The sequence below is a fragment of the Anabrus simplex genome, chromosome 13 (genome assembly GCF_040414725.1).
Source record: "Anabrus simplex isolate iqAnaSimp1 chromosome 13, ASM4041472v1, whole genome shotgun sequence".
NCBI lineage: Eukaryota > Metazoa > Arthropoda > Insecta > Orthoptera > Tettigoniidae > Anabrus > Anabrus simplex.
In genome coordinates this window covers 39,267,859-39,290,365 of record NC_090277.1, presented here as the reverse complement: position 1 = coordinate 39,290,365, position 22,507 = coordinate 39,267,859, and the positions used below count along the sequence as shown (strand labels likewise).

The following is a 22,507-nucleotide window of genomic DNA, read 5'->3' as shown; positions in this document are numbered from 1 at the left end:
GTACTCTCTGACAAAGACCACGAAACTAATGGCTATTCAAGCCATACTGGAAAACTGGCAAAATTGATAGGCTTTTCTCAGAATTGAGAAACAAATACATGGTAAAATTTATACTGCATGTACTTCCAGTATACAGCCAAAAATAATGAGTGAATTAGTGTGATAAGGAAAGGAGTTTACTGAATTGCCAAACCTTTGAATGAAGCAACCCAATCCATTTTTATTATTAAAATAAATCTAAATGTATTGTTCAGTGATATTTATTAAATCTGCTAATTTAACTATCATTATTTTCTTATGCACTTCATTCTAAGTGAACAAGACTGAAAAATAGCTACATGGAAGCAAGTCCTTTGATAGGGTACTGTGCCATTTTATGAAGTGCATATAAAATTATCTTTGGGGTCACATGTGTGTAAAAGGGGGGAAGGGAACTGTTTGCACACCCTATGGAAGGCCTGGCTATTTCTTTCTCATGACTCACTGATGCTAGAAAGGACCCTTGTTTAGTGTGTTCTGGTCAGTATCAGAGAGTGTAGAAATGATGCCAGAAAGAACAAGTGTCAGAGGATGTGAGAATGTTCAACCCTCATCTAAGAACATGCTAACGCTGCTCTGTCAGAATTCCACATGTGATTGGTCGTTTAGTTCCCTTGTTTTGGAAGGGTGATGTGTGAAAAGTGGGGGGGGGGGTATATCCGAAGACGCGAAGTTAGTGAAGCTCATTTTCATCGAGGTCCTCCCTCAAGGCGGGCATGTCCGTTCTGAGTTCTCGTTCTGCCGGGGAGTGTTGGCTTAGGTAAAAGGATAATGTAAGTGTATTTTCCTTAAGGCGACACTCCGGAGATAAAAAGGTATTTTTACCTATTGCGTAGATTTTCACAAAACTTTGTGGGAATGTCACGTACATGAAAGTAGAGATATCATAAACATTTATTTCATATACAATTAATAGTTTTTCCAAAATAAATTTTTGTTTTTGAAATTTTTAATTCATTTGATTTCATGAAATTTAATTAATGAACATGTTAATGAAAATTCGTAATTAGGTAGATAATACTTCTTTTAAAAGCACTACATATCGATTTTTCTGTACATAATTTATATAAGGAGATATATCGTACTAAACGTTGTGTAATTTTTATGTTCTAAAATTTTGGACTCAAAAATCTCTACAAGTTGAAAAAATTCTGCAATCAAAAATTCCATATGCAGGTTTCTTAATATAGCTGTGATACATATACCATACAAATTTTGTTATGTTTGGCAGAACATTATGGGAGAAAAATGGGATTTAAATGTAAAATTACAATTGGCAAGCAAAGCATTATTACAGAGTCAAATTGTTTGAATTCAGTGGAATAACTTCATGACAAGAAAAAAACTCAATCCTTTCAATTTCAGTCATATAAAAAATTTCACTAAAATGACCAAAACAACGATTTTTATCTCCGGAGTGTTGCCTTAACACATCTTAACTTTACAGGAATACTATGGGACAGCCTCGCATCTTTGATGATTTAATTCAGTCAAGATAGTGCTTTTCAGTGCTATGATACGCAGTTTATTTTGGGAGCAGGCAACTGTAACATATTTCTTGTAAAGTAACTCATGTCACTGTTTGCCTGTTTCTGATAGAATGGGATTAGCCCACTGCATAAGGGAATCTTCAATTCTAGAGTAGGTTTACAGTTGTATATGCTGCCACCCTACAGTACATATCCATTATTGGGAAGTAATTGCATGGTCATGTCTTCAGAATCCTCTTGATGTTCTTTTAAATTAATACGTTTTGCTAAATTATCTTCCTTCCTTTCTTTCTTTAACCACTAATTTCTTGTGATTTAAAATACCCTTTGGTGATAATACCTTTTAAGGGGAAAGAAACAACAACAAATGTATCACATGGTAACATTATACACATAAAAACAATAAAATAATAAACAAACAGGAGAAAGAGAGGAAAATAGCCCATAACAAGGATCATTAAAGGTAATATGAATAGATGGATAACAGGATGTGGCAGGTGATGCACAACCCTGCCAGGAACGTAACTTGGTGATGCCCTCTTGAGCAAAACAAACAGGTTCTCTAAAATACAATTTAATAAACATAAAATTCCTTAATATTTAATTAGTAATATTTTCGTCCGACTCGTTGCCTGAATGGTCAGCGTACTGGCCTTTGGTTCAGAGGGTCCCGGGTTCGATTCCCGGCCGGGTCGGGGATTTTAACCTTCATTGGTTAATTCCATTGGCTCGGGGGCTGGGTGTTTGTGCTGTCCCCAACATCTCTGCAACTCACACACCACACATAACACTATCCCCCTCCACAATAACACGCAGTTACCTACACATGGCAGATGCCGCCCACCCTCATCGGAGGGTCTGCCTTACAAGGGCTGCACTCAGCTAGAACCACACGAAATTATAATTATTATAGTAATATTTTCAAGGGTATTAACGGGGATATTTAATGCCGACTGCTCACCAAAACTTGCAAAATGATTCAAAGAAATTCAACATTTACTTTCAAGGTTGATAAGTCAACCGAATCAAACTGACAACCATGCTCATAGGCATGTGAGTATTCATAGTACCCTCAGAACGCGAGTGATATCCTTACTGATGCAAACTGGCATCAGGCTTAAAATATTATCACCAAAGTGTATTTTAAATCACAACAAATCAATAGTTGAAGAAAGGAAGATTATTTAGCAAAAGGTATTAATTTAATAGAACATCAAGAGTATTCTGAAAACATAACCGTGCAATTATTATTTCCCTATAATAGATACGTACCATGAGGCGGTGACATATCCAATGGCAAACCAATTTGGGAATTCAAAATTCCCTTATGGAGTGGGTTAGTCCTATTCTACGAGAAGCAGGCAAACAAAGAAAATTATAATGACATGAGTTACTTACAAGTATTATATCAAGGTTGCCTGCTCCGAAAACAAACTGCGTATCATAGCACTGAAAAGAACTAGTTTGACTGAATTAAATCATCGCAGATACGGGACTGCCCCATAGAAATCCTGTGTTAGCCACCCGTAAAGTTAAGACATGCTAAAGAAAATTGCCTTTTACCTAGGCCAGAACTCCCCGGTGGAACGAGAGCTCAGAATGGTCATGCCGGCCTTGACAGGGGACCAAGATAAGAATGCTCGATGCTAACACTCTAAACAAGGATCCTTTCTGGCATCAGTGAGTCGTGAGAAAGAAATATCAAGGCCTGCCATAGGGTGTGCAAACAGTTCCCTTCCTCATTTTAGTGTGCAGAACAAAAATTCCTCCTCTTTACACACACCTGACACCAAACATAATTTTACATGCACTTTATAAACTGGCACACGTATCGTACATTAATTGTTCCTTATGTCTCATTGATTACGGTACAAAAAATAATACAAGCTCCAGCCTTGTACATGTACAGAAAATAATTTTCAGACCAATAATACCAGTTATATAATTCATTTAGAACCTAATATGATAATTAATTATGTTCATTGTTCGTCTTCTAAAAGTTCTAGATTGTATTATTCCTCTTCCCTCCCATGGTGGTGTAGATAAATTACAAAATAAAATACTTTTGTAATATTCATGAATATGTTCTGTTGTTATTCTATTGTACATTGTCACTGATCCAGTCCAAGAAGGCTGTTACTCTGGTGTATACTACAGGAATTCCAGGCTCTCCACAGCAATAGTAATAAGAAAAGACTCCAATCTGATAGAATGTGAATGCTCGGTCTTCATCAGGCATTACTAAAGGTCCTCCAGAATCACCCTGTAAATGAATAGTATAATGCTTTTAAAAGACTTTGTATTCTAAAGACAATGCACTGCAATATTACAGGTCAAGTACAACCACCTTGGTATTATAAGATGACATTTGTGAATTTAGATGTAATTTTCAAATAAACTGAGAATCAATTACACAAATTCTCCAGATTTGAACCTGAGATCCCTGCATCTCTAGCCAGGTGCACTAACTTATTAAAAAAAACAACAAATGTTAACTTAGATCACATTTTTGTCAAAAAGACAATATAACATAATGTTGTAGCTTTGTCAGAAATATGGTCAATCAATCAATCAATCAATCAATCAATCAATCAATCAATCAATCAATCAATCAATCAATCCTGATCTGCCTTTAGGGCAGTCATCCAAGTGGCAGATTCCCTATCTGTTGTTTTCCTAGCCTTTTCTTAAATGATTGCAAAGAAATTGGATATTAATTAAACACCTCCCTTGGTAAGTTATTCCGATCCCTAACTCCCCTTCCTATAAAAAAGTAGTTGTCCCAACTTGTCCTCTTGAATTCCAGCTTTATCTTCATATTGTGATATTTCCTACTTTTAAAGACACCACTCAAATTTATTCATCTTATGATGTCATTCCACGCCATCTCTCCACTGACAGCTTGGAACATACCCAAGTCTTCCCAGCCCAAACTTTGCAACATTTTTGTAACGCTATTCTTTTGTCGGAAATCACCCAGAAAAAAACGAGCTGCTTTTCTTTGGATTTTTTCCAGTTCTTGAATCAAGTGATCCTGGTGAGGGTCCCATACACTGGATCCATACTCTAGTTGGGGTCTTACCAGAGACTTATATGCCCTCTCCTTTACATCCTTACTACAATCCCAAGACACCCTCATAACCTAGTGCAGAGATCTGTACCCTTTATTTACAATCATATTTATATGATTACCCCAATGAAGATCTTTCCTTATATTAACACCTAGGAACTTACAAAGATCCCCAAAAGGAACTTTCACCCCATCAATGCAGTAATTAAAACTGAGAGGACTTTTCCTGTTTGTGAAACTCACAACCTGACTTTTAACCCCAACGTAACTTTTAACTTTTTTCTGTCTTGCAAGATTTCTTCATAATTAAAATTGTGGCACACCAACAATCTCAGAAGAGGGCAATCAAACAACAGGCGGCACAACACCGCAGCCCAAGTCCACGATTGTTAGCGCAACCACCAAAGAGATAAGAGGCTCTTCTCAGTGTGAATCACGCCAGCTACTTAGAGAAGGGCCTCAATAGAACACAAACACAGGAAATGGGAAGCAATGGGAATCTGGGTGAAGCCAATAGGTTAACAACCATAACAGAGGGTGGAAGGAATATGAGGTAGAACAATTCAAAATAATGACACACTCAGGCACACTTAAAAAGACCAAAATATAATTTGATTTAAAAGAATAATAAGTGTGGGTGGTGCAATTTAAAATATAAGAAAATAAAAACAAAACATTATCCTTTAAGAGAAAACTGATGACAAGGCTCATATACAGAAAAACCACCAATCGTAGTCCCGTACCATTAGTTACAACTAATTTTTTAAAGAAGAAATTTAACAATATTTCAAAGGCACAATTAACTTCAGTAGATTTAAAAGCTTCATTACAATTAGCTAGTTTGTGACAATTTACTTGTTAATTACAATTTGGTTGTTCGAGCTCGAACCCATCTTTCCTTAAGGGAAGTCATAAATAATGCAGGTGCACCAGTTGTGGGTACGTGCGTGCCAATAAAATTCCCCAAAATGATAACTTATTACATTTTTGAAATTCCCCAGTGAATACGGAAGCGTTTCAAATTTAAACCTACAACCGCATCCCCTAACACACTAACAATGTCCTCAAGAAACATTAAGGAAGGCAAAAATTAAAATTAATAAAGAACCTACATCAAAAGAAAAAGAAAGAATTACGGAAGGAAATCAATAATAATAAGGTAGCACAATAATGTAGAAACAATTAAAACTCATCTTGTGACCAGTTCATCACATCACCAACACAGGTACGCCATGCAACAACGAACGTCTGCACGTCACGAGTATTGGTAAAACACTCACACCGCTACAATGAAAACTTATCACACCGTTATCAGAAAAACAAATGAAAGCATACCAACAACAATGAAACAGAAATGGAGTGAAGCTCCAGATCAGTAACATTAATAGAAATTCAGGGAAAAGAAGATTTCAAAATAATAATAATAATAATAATAATAATAATAATAATAATAATAATAATAATAATAATAAATTAATTTGAAAGGGAAAATTAAATTAAATTCACTTCGATCCAAAGCACGCTTCAGTATTCACTAGGGTTTAAAATAATTTTAAATATACAGTTGCATTTATGAGGCTAATGATACAACAGACTACACACACCTTCACATATCACAGCTCCAGTTCAAAGAGCAGATCATTTTAAACCACACTGTTCCGGTGAAGCATAAGTAAGTGCATCAATAAAAATTATTCACTTGTTTAAGTATAACATAATTGATAGGGCATATTTAGATTAGCGGAATTCAATAATGCAAGATGCGACCGAGAATCACAAATAAGATCAACATAACTCAACCTAACGGTCACAAGATCGATATTACAATAATAGTATGAACATTAGCAATTTCCGTATACTTCAGAAGGAAGAAAATATAATGAATATACCTAAAATATCAAATTAACAAATATAAATTTGCGAGAGTGTCCAGCAGCTAATATTTTTACCAAGTAGTTTCGAAACATTGCATTTATTACAGCCTGGAACCCATCTTTATCACATCACAAAGATGTGGCACAATATAATATTAACCCAAGCAGATTTGGGAGAAGAAACCGACAAGACTGCTTACGAAACAAGCACCTTGCTCACGACTAGATTTTATGAGTTCTCGATGGAAAGCAGTTATTATTATTATTATTATTATTATTATTATTATTATTATTATTATTATTATTATTATTATTAATGCCACTTTTAAATATCAGCGTATCATAGGGGTTTCACACGGGAATCTTCTCAGAACATAATTTGGCGAATACACATTGCTCTTCTGCAAGTAGTATGTCGAGGCTGTGGTTCAAAAGGCGTCACCCAAAGAAAAATTAATTCAAAACATCGATGAAGGAAGCCATGTTGATGTCTTACACACTGCAGAATTATACCATGAAGATTACATTGAAAGTCTGTCGGAGTTAATATCATGCCAGACGATCACTTACCAGACTGTTAAAGATGAAATTTTTATTTTTACTACTCACTTATACAGTTTGGTTCAAAATATTCCCAAGAAAAATATTGTACTCAACTGCAGGCACTCGTAGTCACGAAAAAGGTTGTATTCCACAATTACACACACGTTGCAATTACAGCACCTCATATAAATGTTATTACACAGGCCTACGCCTTCCTTCACAATCACCTTACGGTGGTTTCAAATCATTCTTGCCTGCCATAGTGACTGGCAGCAAGCCAAGCGACATGACGCCTGCACTAGCCGACCGCTGGAACAGAAGTGCTCGTTTGGAATAATGGCCGCTAGGGCGCGCCATGCAGAACAGTTGACTATCGAGCAGCGGAGCTACCCAATAACAAACTCATAGTCAACAACGTTCAGATAAAAGTCCAATGGTGAAACAATTGCCCACAGTTATATTACAATTTGCACCAATAAGAATCCCAACAGGACAACAATTAGCTATCGCAGAGTTCCCTTCTTTTGGGGCAAGATTAAACGATAGTTTCCATTCCCCCTTTGTTATGAATTCCACATAATCAAATTTCTGGTGTAGCGGTGATTTCACATAGTCCTTAAATTATACCACTACAAAATGTACATTCTGAAAGGCAGAGAAAATTTTTGAGGTTTTCTGGACCTCCCTCTCTAAATATATCCTCGGTTCCAACCTAACTGTCAACTCCATTCACATTTGCTACGCTCTGTCACCTATTGGGGATGACTTGTTCTGATTACATAACACTTACTTATCTCTATGATGTACAAGTTACTGTAATGCATCCCTTGGAATCTGAGAGGTCTAAGGTGGTAGTGGTGATTACTGTTTTAAGAGTAAGTACAAAGTTCATCAATGAAAGTCTGTATAAATCCATCCTGAAAACTAATCAGAAACAAATACATTTTATGATAACATAACCATAAGCATACTAACCAGACAAGCGACCTGTCCTCCTATCTCATATCCTGCACACAGGACTCTCTCATCAATGACTGCAGATTTGAATCTTGAAAAAGCTTGTTTACATTTTGCATTGTTAACAACCGGAAGCTGAGCTTGTAGAAGTCGAGAGCTTGAAGGTCCACCTAGGAAGAATAAAGAATGTTGAGATATGCTTTTTATGTCCAAGGTGATACATGGTAAGAAACTCTTTAATTAAATTATAGAATAGGTTGTTTGTCAGATGAAAATTCTTTAACAATGAAATAACAATGAAATGAAATAATGTTATTTGCTTTACATCCCACTAACTCATTTTTCGGTTTTCGGAAACGCCAAGGTGCCAGAATTTTGTCCCGCAGGAGTTCATTTTATGTGCCAGTAAATCTATCGACACGAGGCTGACGTATTTGAGCACCTTCAAATACCACCGGACTCAACCAGGATCGAACCTGCCAAGTTGGGGTCGGAAGGCCAGCGCCTCAACCATTTGAGCCACTCAGCCCGGCAGTAAAGAATTCAAGGTTGTATGAATATGAATGCTGTAGACAGGACTAGATCTATAATAATTGGGCCCACTACCAATGTAAATTAAGAAAACAGCACCCCTCCACTAAGAAATGCTTTTTTTCTGTGATATCAAATAAAGGACATATCAAATAACTAGACTTACTATTTAGTGTTCGTGTTAATACTTTAATCTGAACTGAAGATTTCTCTAAAACTTACAGAATATTAACAATGCCTATATATACGACAAATAATTCAGCAAATATCATACAATGACTAAAAAATTAAACTCACTTCTACATACATGTATATTTCAAAATCACGTTATTTCCAAATAAGGTGTCTAACTCAGTGACAAATGGTATGCAAAAATACATTATTACCAAGCACTAAATTATTTGCACAGTCCAATAAATGATTTTGGTTTAAAATGCCTTTCATTTCAATTTTGTTCTTGCAAATTCACTTATCAGTTCCTTTTTATCCAAAACAGAACTTATAACAAGTACTAAATGTTCATAGAAGAATGAAAAAAAAAAAAAAAAAAAAGCGAGACGTAATCATGGCAGAAATAGAAGCTGCATGGAAGATGAAGTGTGGCAAAGCTCCTGGAGTAGATCAGGTTGCAACAGAAATGTAAAGGCAGTAGACCCATTAGAAGTACAATAGTCAGAAAGACTATCTTAGAGAGATATGGAAGAAAAAATTAGTCCCAGAAGATTGGAGTAAGTGTCTAATTATCCCATTATTCAAGAAAGGTGATAAGAAGGAATGTAACAACCACAGAGAAATCACCCCTTTCACATGTACGAAGGTTGATCAAATATAAATGAGATTTTTGTTCCTGAACATCAACAGTTGGTAGGACTGGCCCAGTGCTTCTGCTATGCTTAGGCGGGACCGTTAGGAGTGGGGAGAGCATGTTGTTAGATATATCCCACCATTTCGTCAGTAACGCTCACGATGTTGGAGCAACAGGTGCACCCCTCCACTGCGCAACGCATAATTATAAACTTTCTTGCTCGTGAAGGAGTTATAGCAGCGGAAATTTGCCAGAGTTTAACTGCACAGTTTGGTGATCAAACATTGATTTTTTTTTTCATAGTGGCTTTACGTTGCACCGACATGGATAGGTCTTATGGCGATGATGGGATAGGAAAGGCCTAGGAGTTGGAAGGAAGCATCTGTGGGCTTAAGTAAAGTACAGCCCCAGCATTTACCTGGTGTGAAAATGGGAAATCATGGAAAACCATCTTCAGGGCTGCCAACAGTGGGATTTGAACCCACTATCTCCTGGATGCAAGCTCACAGCCGTGCACTCCTAACCGCTTGACTAACTCACCCGGTAACATTGTTAAGGACACGTGTGTTTGCCTGGCATAAAAAGACCAAGGAAGGACGAGAACGTGTGTAAAATCAGCAACACGATTGCCGTCCTCAGATCAGTATTACATACAAAAACATTTGTGCGGTTAAAGACATTATTGACGACGATCGGCGAGCGAGAGTATCAGGAATTGCAGCATAAGTCTGAATCAGTTATGGGAGCTGTCAAGCAATCATCACAAATGACTTACAGTTCCATGAAGTGTGTTCCATATGGGTCCCAGGCCTTTTGACCGAAAATCTGAAGTTGAGACATTTGGACATCTGTCAGAAAAGAACAGCAAGGTTTGCAGAAGTAGGTGATGCATTTTTTAGTTGGATCATCACCTGCAATGAAGCATGGGTCCACCACTACACTCCCAAATTGAAACAAGCCAGTAAGGAGTGGTAGAGGAAAAGGGAAGCAGCACCAGTGAAAGCCAAGACTTAACTGTCAGTTGGCAAGGTTCCTGGAAACCGTTTCTTTCGATCAGCAAGGCATTTTGCTGATTGATTCTTTTGCATGAGCAATGCACAATCAATGCTGCTTATTCTGTGAGCTGCTGAGCAAGGCGAGGGTTGCATATCACTGCAAAAGATGAGACCAACCGATTCAACAGGTCATCATCCTCCACGACAATGCATGGCCCCATACTGCAGCTCTAACTGTCTCCAACCTACAGAAAATGCACTGGACTACACTTGATCATCCTCCTTACAGCCCAGACTTATAGCCGTGTGATTTCCATTTGTTCCGACCGCTTAAAGAAGCTCTAGGAGGGCAACGATTTGAAGATGATGAGAGTTTGGAAGACTTCGTGAGCAACTGACTGGTGACATGACCCTGTTCCTTTCACGATGAGGGCCTCAAAAAGTTGCCCATACACTGGGACAAATGCTTTTCCAAAGCAGGAAACTATGTGGAAAAATAAATTGTAATTGCTTGTGTTTTCCAATAAATGAATTTAAATAAAAAATAAAACCCCATTTATATTTGATCCCCCCTCATATATATTCTGTAGAAAAATTCTTAAGTTCGAACCCCACTGTCGGCAGCCCTGAAGATGGTTTTCCGTGGTTTCCCATTTTCACACCAGGCAAATGCTGGGGCTGTACCTTAATTAAGGCCATGGCTGCTTCCTTCCCTCTCCTAGCCCCTTCCTGTCCCATTGTTGCCATAACACCTATCTGTGTCAGTGCGACGTAAAGCAACTAGCAAGAAGAAGAAGAAAACTTAAAAGTCCAATAATACTTATTTGGGACACCCCTTTTTATTACAGAATCAGATAATGCTTCACCTACTCTAATTCTCTGAGTTGTATTTCTTAGAAATTTAGCCACCCATTCAACCACTCTTTAGTCTAGTCCAATAGCCGTCATTTTCATCAGTAGTCTTATATGATCTACCCTGTCTAAAGTCTTGGATAGTTTGGTAGCTATCCAGTCTATTTGACTTATGAATCTAAAATATCAGCTATATCTTGCTGGAATCCTACCAGCTGAGCCTTTCTGAAATAACCTTTCCTAAACCCAAACTGCCTTCTCTCAAACCATTAGATGTGTCTAATATAATTGGTAAGGATGCTTTCCCAGTACTTCCAAGCCACACATGTCAAACTGACTGGCCTATAATTATCCACTTTATCACACTTTCCTTTGTACACTGGAGCTACTATTGCAACTCACCATCCTTTGGTAGAACTCATTTATACAAACAGTAATGAAATAAGTCCTTGAGAATCGCCTCACTTTTCTTGAGCACTGCTACAGAATTCTCAAATCGAATGCCCCTAAGCTTTGCCTTTAGTGATGGGAATTTAAAAAATTCACAGGGTGCAAGATCAGGGCTATAAGGTGGTTGTGGTACACAGGTAATGTTGAATCGATCCAGAAACTGCATGACTTGATTTGCGATGTGAGGCTGTGCATTGTCATGATGAAGTCGCCACCCAGTCCGAGAAAGCTCTGGTCGTTTCTTTGCAATGTGCTTCCTCAGTGTAGCCAATAGTAACAGTAGTGTTCGGGGGAAATGCATCCTGATAAATCATTCCAATACAGTAAAACAATATGATCACCATCACTTTCCCTGCAGATGGAACAACTTTTGCCTTTTTTTTTTTTTTTTTTTTCTTTTTTTTTTCGATTTCCACACTGTGCTGGCTTGTTTTCCTTCAGGATCGTAATGATGCTTCAGCTTTTTGTAAGTTTCAGTGGCTGTATGGTTTAAACAAAAACAGAATTTGGTTGCACTGTACTGCTCCTCTCGCATCACCTCCACTGTCTGGTATGCGAAATGCACATAGCGTCTACAAAATAGAGCATTACTACCAACCTCCCGATACGAGAGTGCTGCCGCCTACGGACATTATACACAGAGACACACTCTTTTCAAATATTTATGTTACAGATAGGAAATGATCATGGAAGCTACAAGAAAAAATCAGTCTCAGTCTTTGTTGATCAGCCCTCATATATATGATATCGATGTTGCCATTGCATAATAAAGAATACTTGTAAAAATGAAGTAGTATACCAGATTACCCCAAAATAAGCAGATTCACTAAAAACCAGAGGATATTTCTTTTAATAATCCACCCAGACCATGGACAGTGGTCTATAAAGAAGGACATGTCCGGATAAAAGTGTATGTCTGGTCACCCAACAGTTTTCACAAATTTTCAGATACCTCTGGCAATATTACTTCTATGTAAAGAGGGGACATAACAATAATGATAGAAAATCTCATTTCTAGTATACACAGTACAATAGATTTTGCCATGCAAGTTATTGTTGTTTGAGTCGTCAGTCCATAGACTGGTTTGATGCAGCTCGTGCAATTTATGAACTTCAATGTATAGATCTGTATTGATACAGTTAAAACTATGAAACAATGTTAGGTTTGGTCCACCCATTCAATACACATATGTATTGATTGTATTGTGTATTGATGTGTATTGATTGGGTGGACCAAACCTAACATTATTTCTTAGTTTTGATGCAGCTCTCCATGCCACCCTCTCCTGTGCTAACCTTTTCATTTCTACATGATTGCTGCATTCTATATCTGCTCGAATCTGCTTGTCATATTCATACCTTGGTCTACCCCTACCGTTCTTACCCCCTACATTTCCCTCAAAAACCAATTGCAAAAGTCCTGGATGTCTTACGATGTGTCCTATCATTCTATCTTTTCTCATCAAATTTAGTCACAATGATCTCTTCTCACCAATTCGATTCAGTATCTCTTCATTCATGATTCAATCTGTCCATCTCACCTTCAGCTTTCTTCTGTAATACCACATTTCAAAAGCCTCTATTCTCTTTCTTTCTGAGTGAGTTATCATCCATGTTCCACTTCCATACAATGCCACGCTCCAAAGGAAAGTCTTCAAAAACATTTTTCGAATCCCTATATCAATGTTCGAAGTGAACAAATTTCTTGTCTTAAGAAAGGTCTTCCTTGCTTGTGCAAGTCTGCCTTTTTTTGTCCTCCTTAGTTCTGCCATCGTTAGTTATTTTACTACCCAAGTAACAATATTCATCTACTTCCTTTAAGACTTCATTTCCTAATCTGATATTTCCTGCATCATCGGACTTCATACGACTGCACTCCATTACTTTTGTTTTGGACTTATTTATTTTCATCTTGTATTCCTCACCCAAGACTCTGTTCATACCACTCAGCAACCTCTCCAGATCTTCTGCAGTCTCAGATAAAATAACAATAACATCGGAAAATCTCAGGGTTTCTCTTCCTCGAATTGTGATTCCCTTTCCAATTGAGATCATTTAGATATTCAAAAATTTAGATTTTTATTACCAATTCCATCAACAGAGAGTATTGCTAACATGGAATTATTGTTCAGTCATCATGATAATGAACTGACTGACAACGGTGGTGACTGTTGTCAGGATAGTTTATATAAAAGATAATGAAATTTCTGTCTCATTCCAATTAACTTATATCAGTGCCTGTAGAATAATGTTTCAATTGGTAGTCCTTAGATGATCATAAATCTTACTAGCTGTTATATACTCATTGTTGATGGGTTAGTTTTTGTAATTGCCATAGTAATGTCATACAACAGGAATGAGTGGTAGGAGTTAACAAAAATAGCCAGTCAGTACAATGTTATTGGAGGTCACTGTATTTTATTTTGATCAACTCGGCAATTAGGCATTCAAGACTTAGACTTGCAGTCCCCCACTCCTTTCTCTAATTGCCTTTTCCCCTCATTCTTTGAGCGATCACCTTCCATACTTTTCTTCTCATTTTGATAATCAATTGGAATGAGACAGAAATTTATATGAACAGGGCTCATGCGATAATGTTATTTGCTTAACATCCTTTCATTATTAGGGTTACCAGGTGCCTGGAAAATCACTACAATTTAACCTCCTGTTTGGCATCCAGGAAGAATTTCTTAAATTTCCTAAATGTCCTTTTTTTTAATAGAAATTCACAACATTCAGTGGTTGAAATAAATGTATTTTCTGGTTGCAAAAGAAAACAAATTTGTAAGTAGCTTGAATGCATGGAGGTGAAAGAAAAGCTTTCCAGGTGGTTATAGCTGGTAAACTTTAGTCAGGGTGATCAACGGTTATCAAGAATGGCATAGTCTCTAGATTATTAATGGTAGTGTACCTTGAATGTGAGAAAGAGAACATTCTTTTCATTTGCTGCTTGGAGAGGTTGATCAACTGAAAGTGTGTTGTAACAACATTGATATACTGCATTCTTTCAGCACGTGATTTCCCACAGTGCTGTAAAAGAAGTGTGAATTCAATGATGCTGTATGGTCATGTTTCAAACAGGCTATATATTTTACAACAAATCAGTACATCTCTTACGACTCTTAAATATGAATGATGTTTTTCAGTAAAAGTAGGACTGATTTTATTCTTGGTACAGGCATATTTAATTTGGGAAGAACGTAGTATTTATTTCCATATATTTTTGCTTTCTTAATGTCCTAAATTTTAAATCATTAAGTCCTACATTCTGCTAAAAGCATCTAGTAATATTGTTAGTTTCTGTAGATTATGACAGACAACTGTCATCAAAATTCTGTCCCATGGAAGCTCTTTCAGATATCAGAAACCAATAATATGTTAACTGTTGCATTAAGACTATTAAATGCCTCCATTCTCAGCCAGAATCAAACCTGCAATTCTGGGAATAGAAGGCTAACTACTTACCAACTGAAACATTGAGTTCGACAAGGATAGTATACTTATCACACTAAATTTGAACCAACGAATTATATGTTCAGTAGTTTCTCTAGCACAAATGATCTTGATTAGCACCATCAGAACCAGACCTAAAAGAACATGCTCAAACTTTTATGTCCAAAATGTTGTTCATCTTCTGAAAAAACATATAGGCTATTTTTTTATTTTTACAATTTGCTTTACATCACCTTAATGAAGGTACAGCCCAAGCATTTGTCTGGTGTGAAAATGGGAAATCACTATCTTACAGCTAGGGGCTCCTAACCGCATGGACAACTCGCCCGGTATATATTTTAATAATATTGTGTGCTGCATTTAATTTAATTTCATTATAATATAAATGTATTAGGATATTCTAAAACATTCAAGTACTGGTAATAACAAGAAACAAACAAGTAAAAACAAACAAGTAAAAATCAACTCATATATAGAAAGATAGGAATATCAACAGGAGCACATAATAAGTTGAACACCATCTGTACTCATCTTATGTTTCTTCCCAGTACTTGTGTTTACCTGGCTTTCTTCTTATCCTACAACTACCCACAACAAGACCTGTTTCTCTACACATGACTTGACAATGATGGTCAGTATGAGAGGAGGGAGAAATTGTTGACAGTTGATAGGTATGTGTGAGACCGTGGCATATACTGAGGGCTACCAAGGATATTGGTGAAGCCCAAACCTCAAATGCAAATGATGGAAATCTAAAGCACATTATAATGTATGCATCTAACCCATTGTTCCATTTACAAACATACATACACTGACTGACAGTGACAATGCAACACCAAGGAGGAGTGGTTCGAAAGGGATGAAAGTTGGGGAAAAAACAGAGACGGCACGGACGAATAATTGATGTTTATTTCAAACCGATATGCAGGTTACACAATGCGCATGGCACCGACTCAGTAGGATGTAGGACCACCGCGAGCGGCGATGCACGCAGAAACATGTCGAGGTACAGAGTCAATAAGAGTGCGGATGGTGTCCTGAGGGATGGTTCTCCATTCTCTGTCAACCATTTGCCACAGTTGGTCGTCCGTACGAGGCTGGGGCAGAGTTTGCAAACGGCGTCCAATGAGATCCCACACATGTTCGATTGGTGAGAGATCCGGAGAGTACGCTGGCCACGGAACCATCTGTACACCTCGTAGAGCCTGTTGGGAGATGCGAGCAGTGTGTGGGCGGGCATTATCCTGCTGAAACAGAGCATTGGGCAGCCCCTGAAGGTACGGGAGTGCCACCGGCCGCAGCACATGCTGCACGTAGCGGTGGGCATTTAACGTGCCTTGAATACGCACTAGAGGTGACGTGGAATCATACGCAATAGCGCCCCAAACCATGATGCCGCGTTGTCTAGCGGTAGGGCGCTCCACAGTTACTGCCGGATTTGACCTTTCTCCACGCTGACGCCACACTCGTCTGCAGTGACTATCACTGACAGAACAGAAGCGTGACTCATTGGAGAACACGACGTTCCGCCATTCCCTCATCCAAGTCGCTCTAGCCCGGCACCATGCCAGGCGTGCACGTCAATGCTGTGGAGTCAATGGTAGTCTTCTGAGCGGACGCCGGGAGTGCAGGCCTCCTTCAACCAATCGACGGGAAATTGTTCTGGTCGATATTGGAACAGCCAGGGTGTCTTGCACATGCTGAAGAATGGCGGTTGACGTGGCGTGCGGGGCTGCCATCGCTTGGCGGCGGATGCGCTGATCCTCGCGTGCTGACGTCACTCGGGCTGCGCCTGGACCCCTCGCACGTGCCACATGTCCCTGCACCAACCATCTTCGCCACAGGCGCTGCACCGTGGACACATCCCTATGGGTATCGGCTGCCATTTGACGAAGCGACCAACCTGCCCTTCTCAGCCCGATCACCATACCCCTCTTAAAGTCGTCTGTCTGCTGGAAATGCCTCCGTTGACGGCGGCCTAGCATTCTTAGCTATACACGTGTCCTGTGGCACACGACAACACGTTCTACAATGAATGTCGGCTGAGAAATCACGGTACGAAGTGGGCCATTCGCCAATGCCGTGTCCCATTTATCGTTTGCTACGTGCGCAGCACAGCGGCGCATTTCACATCATGAGCATACCTCAGTGACGTCAGTCTACCCTGCAATTGGCATAAAGTTCTGACCACTCCTTCTTGGTGTTGCATTTGCTCTGTCAGTCAGTGTACATACATACATCATCATTATAGAATGTTATGCCTTTCAGCGTTCAGTCTGCAAGCCTCTGTGAATTTACTAAAATGTTGCCACAATCCTCGATTTGCAACTAGTGTTGTGGCCTCATTTAGTTCTACACCTCTTATTTTTAAATCGTTAGAAACCGAGTCTAACCATAGTCGTCTTGGTCTACCTCTACTTCTCTTACCCTCCATAGCAGAGTCCATTATTCTCCTAGGTAACCTATCCTCCTCCATTTGCCTCACATGACCCCACCACCGAAGCCGGTTTATGTGTACAGCTTCATCCATCGAATTCATTCCTAAATTAGCCTTTATCTCCTCATTCCAAGTACCCTCCTGCCATTGTTCCCACCTATTTGTACCAGCAATCATTCTTGCTACTTTCATGTCTGTTACTTCTAACTTATGAATAAGATATCCTGAGTCCACCCAGCTTTCGCTCCCGTAAAGCAAAGTTGGTCTGAAAACAGACCGATGTAAAGATAGTTTCGTCTGGGAGCTGACTTCCTTCTTACAGAATACTGTTGATCGCAACTGCGAGCTCACTGCATTAGCTTTACGACACCTTGGTTCAATCTCACTTACTATATTACCATCCTGGGAGAAGACACAACCTAAATACTTGAAATTATCGACCTGTTCTAGCTTTGTATCACCAATCTGACATTCAATTCTCTTGAATTTCTTACCTACTGACATCAATTTAGTCTTCGAGAGGCTAATTTTCATACCGTACTCATTGCACCTATTTTCAAGTTCCAAGATATTAGACTGCAGGCTTTCGGCACAATCTGCCATTAAGACCAAGTCGTCAGCATAGGCTAGACTGCTTACTACATTTCCACCTAATTGAATCCCTCCCTGCCATTTTATACCTTTCAGCAGCTAATCCATGTAAACTACGAACAGCAAAGGTGAAAGATTACAGCCTTGTCTAACCCCTGTAAGTACCCTGAACCAAGAACTCATTCTACCATCAATTCTCACTGAAGCGCAATTATCAACATAAATGCCTTTGATTGCTTTTAATAATCTACCTTTAATTCCATAGTCCCCCAGTATGGCGAACATCTTTTCCCTCGGTACCCTGTCATATGCTTTCTCTAGATCTACGAAACATAAACACAACTGCCTATTCCTCTCGTAGCATTTTTCAATTACCTCGCGCATACTGAAAATCTGATCCTGACAGCCTCTCTGTGGTCTGAAACCACACTGGTTTTCATCCAACTTCCTCTCAACGACTGATAGCACCCTCCCTTCCAAGATGCCAGTGAATACTTTGCCTGGTATACTAATCAATGAGATACCTCGATAGTTGTTGCAATCCTTCCTGTTCCCTTGCTTATAGATAGGTGCAATTACTGCTTTTGCCCAATCTGAAGGTACCTTACCAACACTCCATGCTAATTTTACTACTCTATGAAGCCATTTCATCCCTGCCTTCCAACTATACTTCACCATTTCAGGTCTAATTTCATCTATTCCTGCTTGAAACTTGAAATAAATGAGAAAAAACATCGCATGTATTTCTGAAAACAAGGCATCGGAGAACTGATATTGCAGCCCAGACTCTTGTCTCTCTCCCCTTGACTCACCTCGCACGACTTGCTGCTGTGTATCAGATAGATGTGGGAACTGGGAGGATAGGAGTGCTAGGCTTCGGTCCGTCAGATCGCTACTGCTAACTATCAACCATGCATTACTCATTGTATATAATTTCTCACCTCATACTCAATTATACAGATAACAGGGTGCTGGTATTGCACTCCCATTTACTTCTACATCCTTGTAGGAAGACAATGTAGGGCTGCTGTTATAGGAGTAATACAGTTTTCTTTTTACAGATAGATCTGCTAATAATGAAATGCAATCTTTCAGATTCAGTGTTCTCTTTTGTTGGTTGGAATCGAACCCTTGATCATGGGTCGGACACTACCCCTGATCTCCCATGGAAGCTGATTAACCAGTGAACAATGGGTACAACCGCTGTAGAATTCAAAATTTTATTAATAATAATAATAATAACAATAATAATAATAATAATAATAATAATAGTGCATGGCATCTATATAGGCTTGATGGTGACCTAATGAGGATAAAATGAATGGTGAAGTAATCGGGAGATAGTGGGTTCGAGCCCAACTGTCGGCAGCCCTGAAGATGGTTTTCCGTGGTTTCCCATTTTCACACCAGACAAATGCCAGGGCTGTACCTTAATTAAGGCCACGGCCGCTTCCTTTCAATTCCTAGGCCTTTCCTATCCCATCATCACCGTAAGACATATCTGTGTTGGTGCGACATAAAGCAAATAGCAAAACAAAAAAACAAAAAATAAATAAATTGCTAAACCTTAGGCTACCATCTCCACTGATCAGGTGTTGAGTATTGGCAGTGGCAGAGGCCAGGGCAGTAGCTTGTGAAGCAGCCTTGACAACACAGCAGGCTTCTCCATTGGCTATTGGCTGCAGCTAAAAACGCTGAAGGCTTGACGTTCACGAAACCAGCCATCGAAAAGGGGTAACCTAAGCCTAGTGGTAACCCACGTCTTGATCCAAGCATATGCCACAGGTGTGAGAAGGAGACGGAGAAATTGACACACATGAGAGGATTATTATGTTTTCCTTTTGGTATCCCTATTATTCTCTATATGACTAAACATTTAACAGTTCACAGAGGAAACTTATGTTTGTTTATTGACAATATATACTGTATATAGTCTGATATTGCATTTGGCTCCTTGGCTGAATGATCACCCTAATAGCCTTTGGTTCAAAAGGTGCTGTCTTCAATTCTCAGCCAGGTGGGAAATTTTAAGTGCTTATAGTTAAGTCCTCTGGCTTGGAGACTGAGTGTTTTATTTTATTACACTTCTCTTCATCTACATTCAACACACCACACTACCAACCAGCACTAAAACATGCAATAGTAGTCTGCTGTTGCACTACTAGAACAAATCAAGTTTTATTTTTCATGCAACTTACTGAAATTTTGTGCTCCCCAGCCTGCAATGAATGGGTAGAAACCATCATAACTTTCTGTTCTGAGCCGCGGCGTTGTTGGAAGGCACACGGGGCGTATGTAAGCTGGAACACAGTAATAACATTAATACACTACTACTACTACTACAACAATATTATACACTGACTGACAGTGACAATGCAACACCAAGGAGGAGTGGTTCGAAAGGGATGAAAGTTGGGGAAAAAACAGAGACGGCACGGACGAATAATTGATGTTTATTTCAAACCGATATGCAGGTTACACAATGCGCACGGCATCGACTCAGTAGGATGTAGGACCACCGCGAGCGGCGATGCACGCAGAAACACGTCGAGGTACAGAGTCGATAAGAGTGCGGATGGTGTCCTGAGGGATGGTTCTCCATTCTCTGTCAACCATTTGCCACAGTTAGTCGTCCGTACGAGGCTGGGGCAGAGTTTGCAAACGGCGTCCAATGAGATCCCACACGTGTTCGATTGGTGAGAGATCCGGAGAGTACGCTGGCCACGGAAGCATCTGTACACCTCGTAGAGCCTGTTGGGAGATGCGAGCAGTGTGTGGGCGGGCATTATCCTGCTGAAACAGAGCATTGGGCAGCCCCTGAAGGTACTGGAGTGCCACCGGCCGCAGCACATGCTGCACGTAGCGGTGGGCATTTAACGTGCCTTGAATACGCACTAGAGGTGACGTGGAATCACACGCAATAGCGCCCCAAACCATGATGCCGCGTTGTCTAGCGGTAGGGCGCTCCACAGTTACTGCCGGATTTGACCTTTCTCCATGCCGACGCCACACTCGTCTGCGGTGACTATCACTGACAGAACAGAAGCGTGACTCATCAGAGAACACGACGTTCCGCCATTCCCTCATCCAAGTCGCTCTAGCCCGGCACCATGCCAGGCGTGCACGTCTATGCTGTGGAGTCAATGGTAGTCTTCTGAGCGGACGCCGGGAGTGCAGGCCTCCTTCAACCAATCGACGGGAAATTGTTCTGGTCGATATTGGAACAGCCAGGGTGTCTTGCACATGTTGAAGAATGGCGGTTGACGTGGCGTGCGGGGCTGCCACCGCTTGGCGGCGGATGCGCCGATCCTCGCGTGCTGACGTCACTCGGGCTGCGCCTGGACCCCTCGCACGTGCCACATGTCCCTGCGCCAACCATCTTCGCCACAGGCGCTGCACCGTGGACACATCCCTATGGGTATCGGCTGCCATTTGACGAAGCGACCAACCTGCCGTTCTCAGCCCGATCACCATACCCCTCGTAAAGTCGTCTGTCTGCTGGAAATGCCTCCGTTGACGGCGGCCTGGCATTCTTAGCTATACACGTGTCCTGTGGCACACGACAACACGTTCTACAATGACTGTCGGCTGAGAAATCACGGTACGAAGTGGGCCATTCACCAACGCCGTGTCCCATTTATCGTTCGCTACGTGCGCAACACAGCGGCGCATTTCACATCATGAGCATACCTCAGTGACGTCAGTCTACCCTGCAATTGGCATAAAGTTCTGACCACTCCTTCTTGGTGTTGCATTTGCTCTGTCAGTCAGTGTATATATACCGTATTTACGCGAATAATCCCCGCACCCTTTCTTTAGGAAGGGTCATTTTTTAAAATGAAATTAACTAAAATTCCTTCCATCGAAAGGGTAACGTAGGCATAAACAAACATTTCATGTCACTCCACGAGGTCCATGTGGTCTTTACGCAAATATGAACGTTTAAATTTGCGGATATAGCTGTTTTGCTTGAACATATTTGAGGTTCTGCTTCTCTGCACACTACCTGTTACATGATATTGTGGCATTCCTTAAAATGCTGAATACAAAAGAATTAAGATTTTACTCGAACTTAACAACTATGAAACACACTGTTGACACACTGAAGCGAAAGTGCGGAAAGTTACCACTGCATGTTCCGAAAGATGCATTCTATCCTGACAAAGGGGCATTTTGAATTTAAATTACTCTGTAAAATACTATTTTTTAAATATAAAGGCCGTTTTAAATTGGATGGTGTTATGCATCAACTGACCAAGCGCCAAAATCAATTTTTTTAGATTATTGCACCATCTGGTAGCGAAAGGTGTAAACTTTACATAGGTTATGGTTCGGACTTTTATTCTCAATATGATTTCGCAGGAAATGCATTTTGACCAAACGCCAACCTCACAATCATTAAATTGAAGTTTTGCATCAA

At 39.8% G+C, this 22,507-nt stretch overlaps 1 protein-coding gene across 1 annotated transcript in view; it reads right to left on the bottom strand.

The window, feature by feature from the left end:
* Positions 1 to 244: 244 nt before the first annotated feature.
* LOC136884951 (venom protease) overlaps positions 245 to 22,507 on the bottom strand; it is a 138,096-nt gene continuing 115,833 nt past the window's right edge. Inside the window, exons 6-8 of the mRNA XM_068230011.1 lie at positions 20,286 to 20,387; positions 7,992 to 8,143; positions 245 to 3,792 (exon numbers count right to left, since the gene is read on the bottom strand). Coding sequence (XP_068086112.1) covers positions 3,628 to 3,792; positions 7,992 to 8,143; positions 20,286 to 20,387 — 419 coding nt within the window. The 3' untranslated portion in view covers positions 245 to 3,627. The remainder of the gene's footprint in view (positions 3,793 to 7,991; positions 8,144 to 20,285; positions 20,388 to 22,507) is intronic.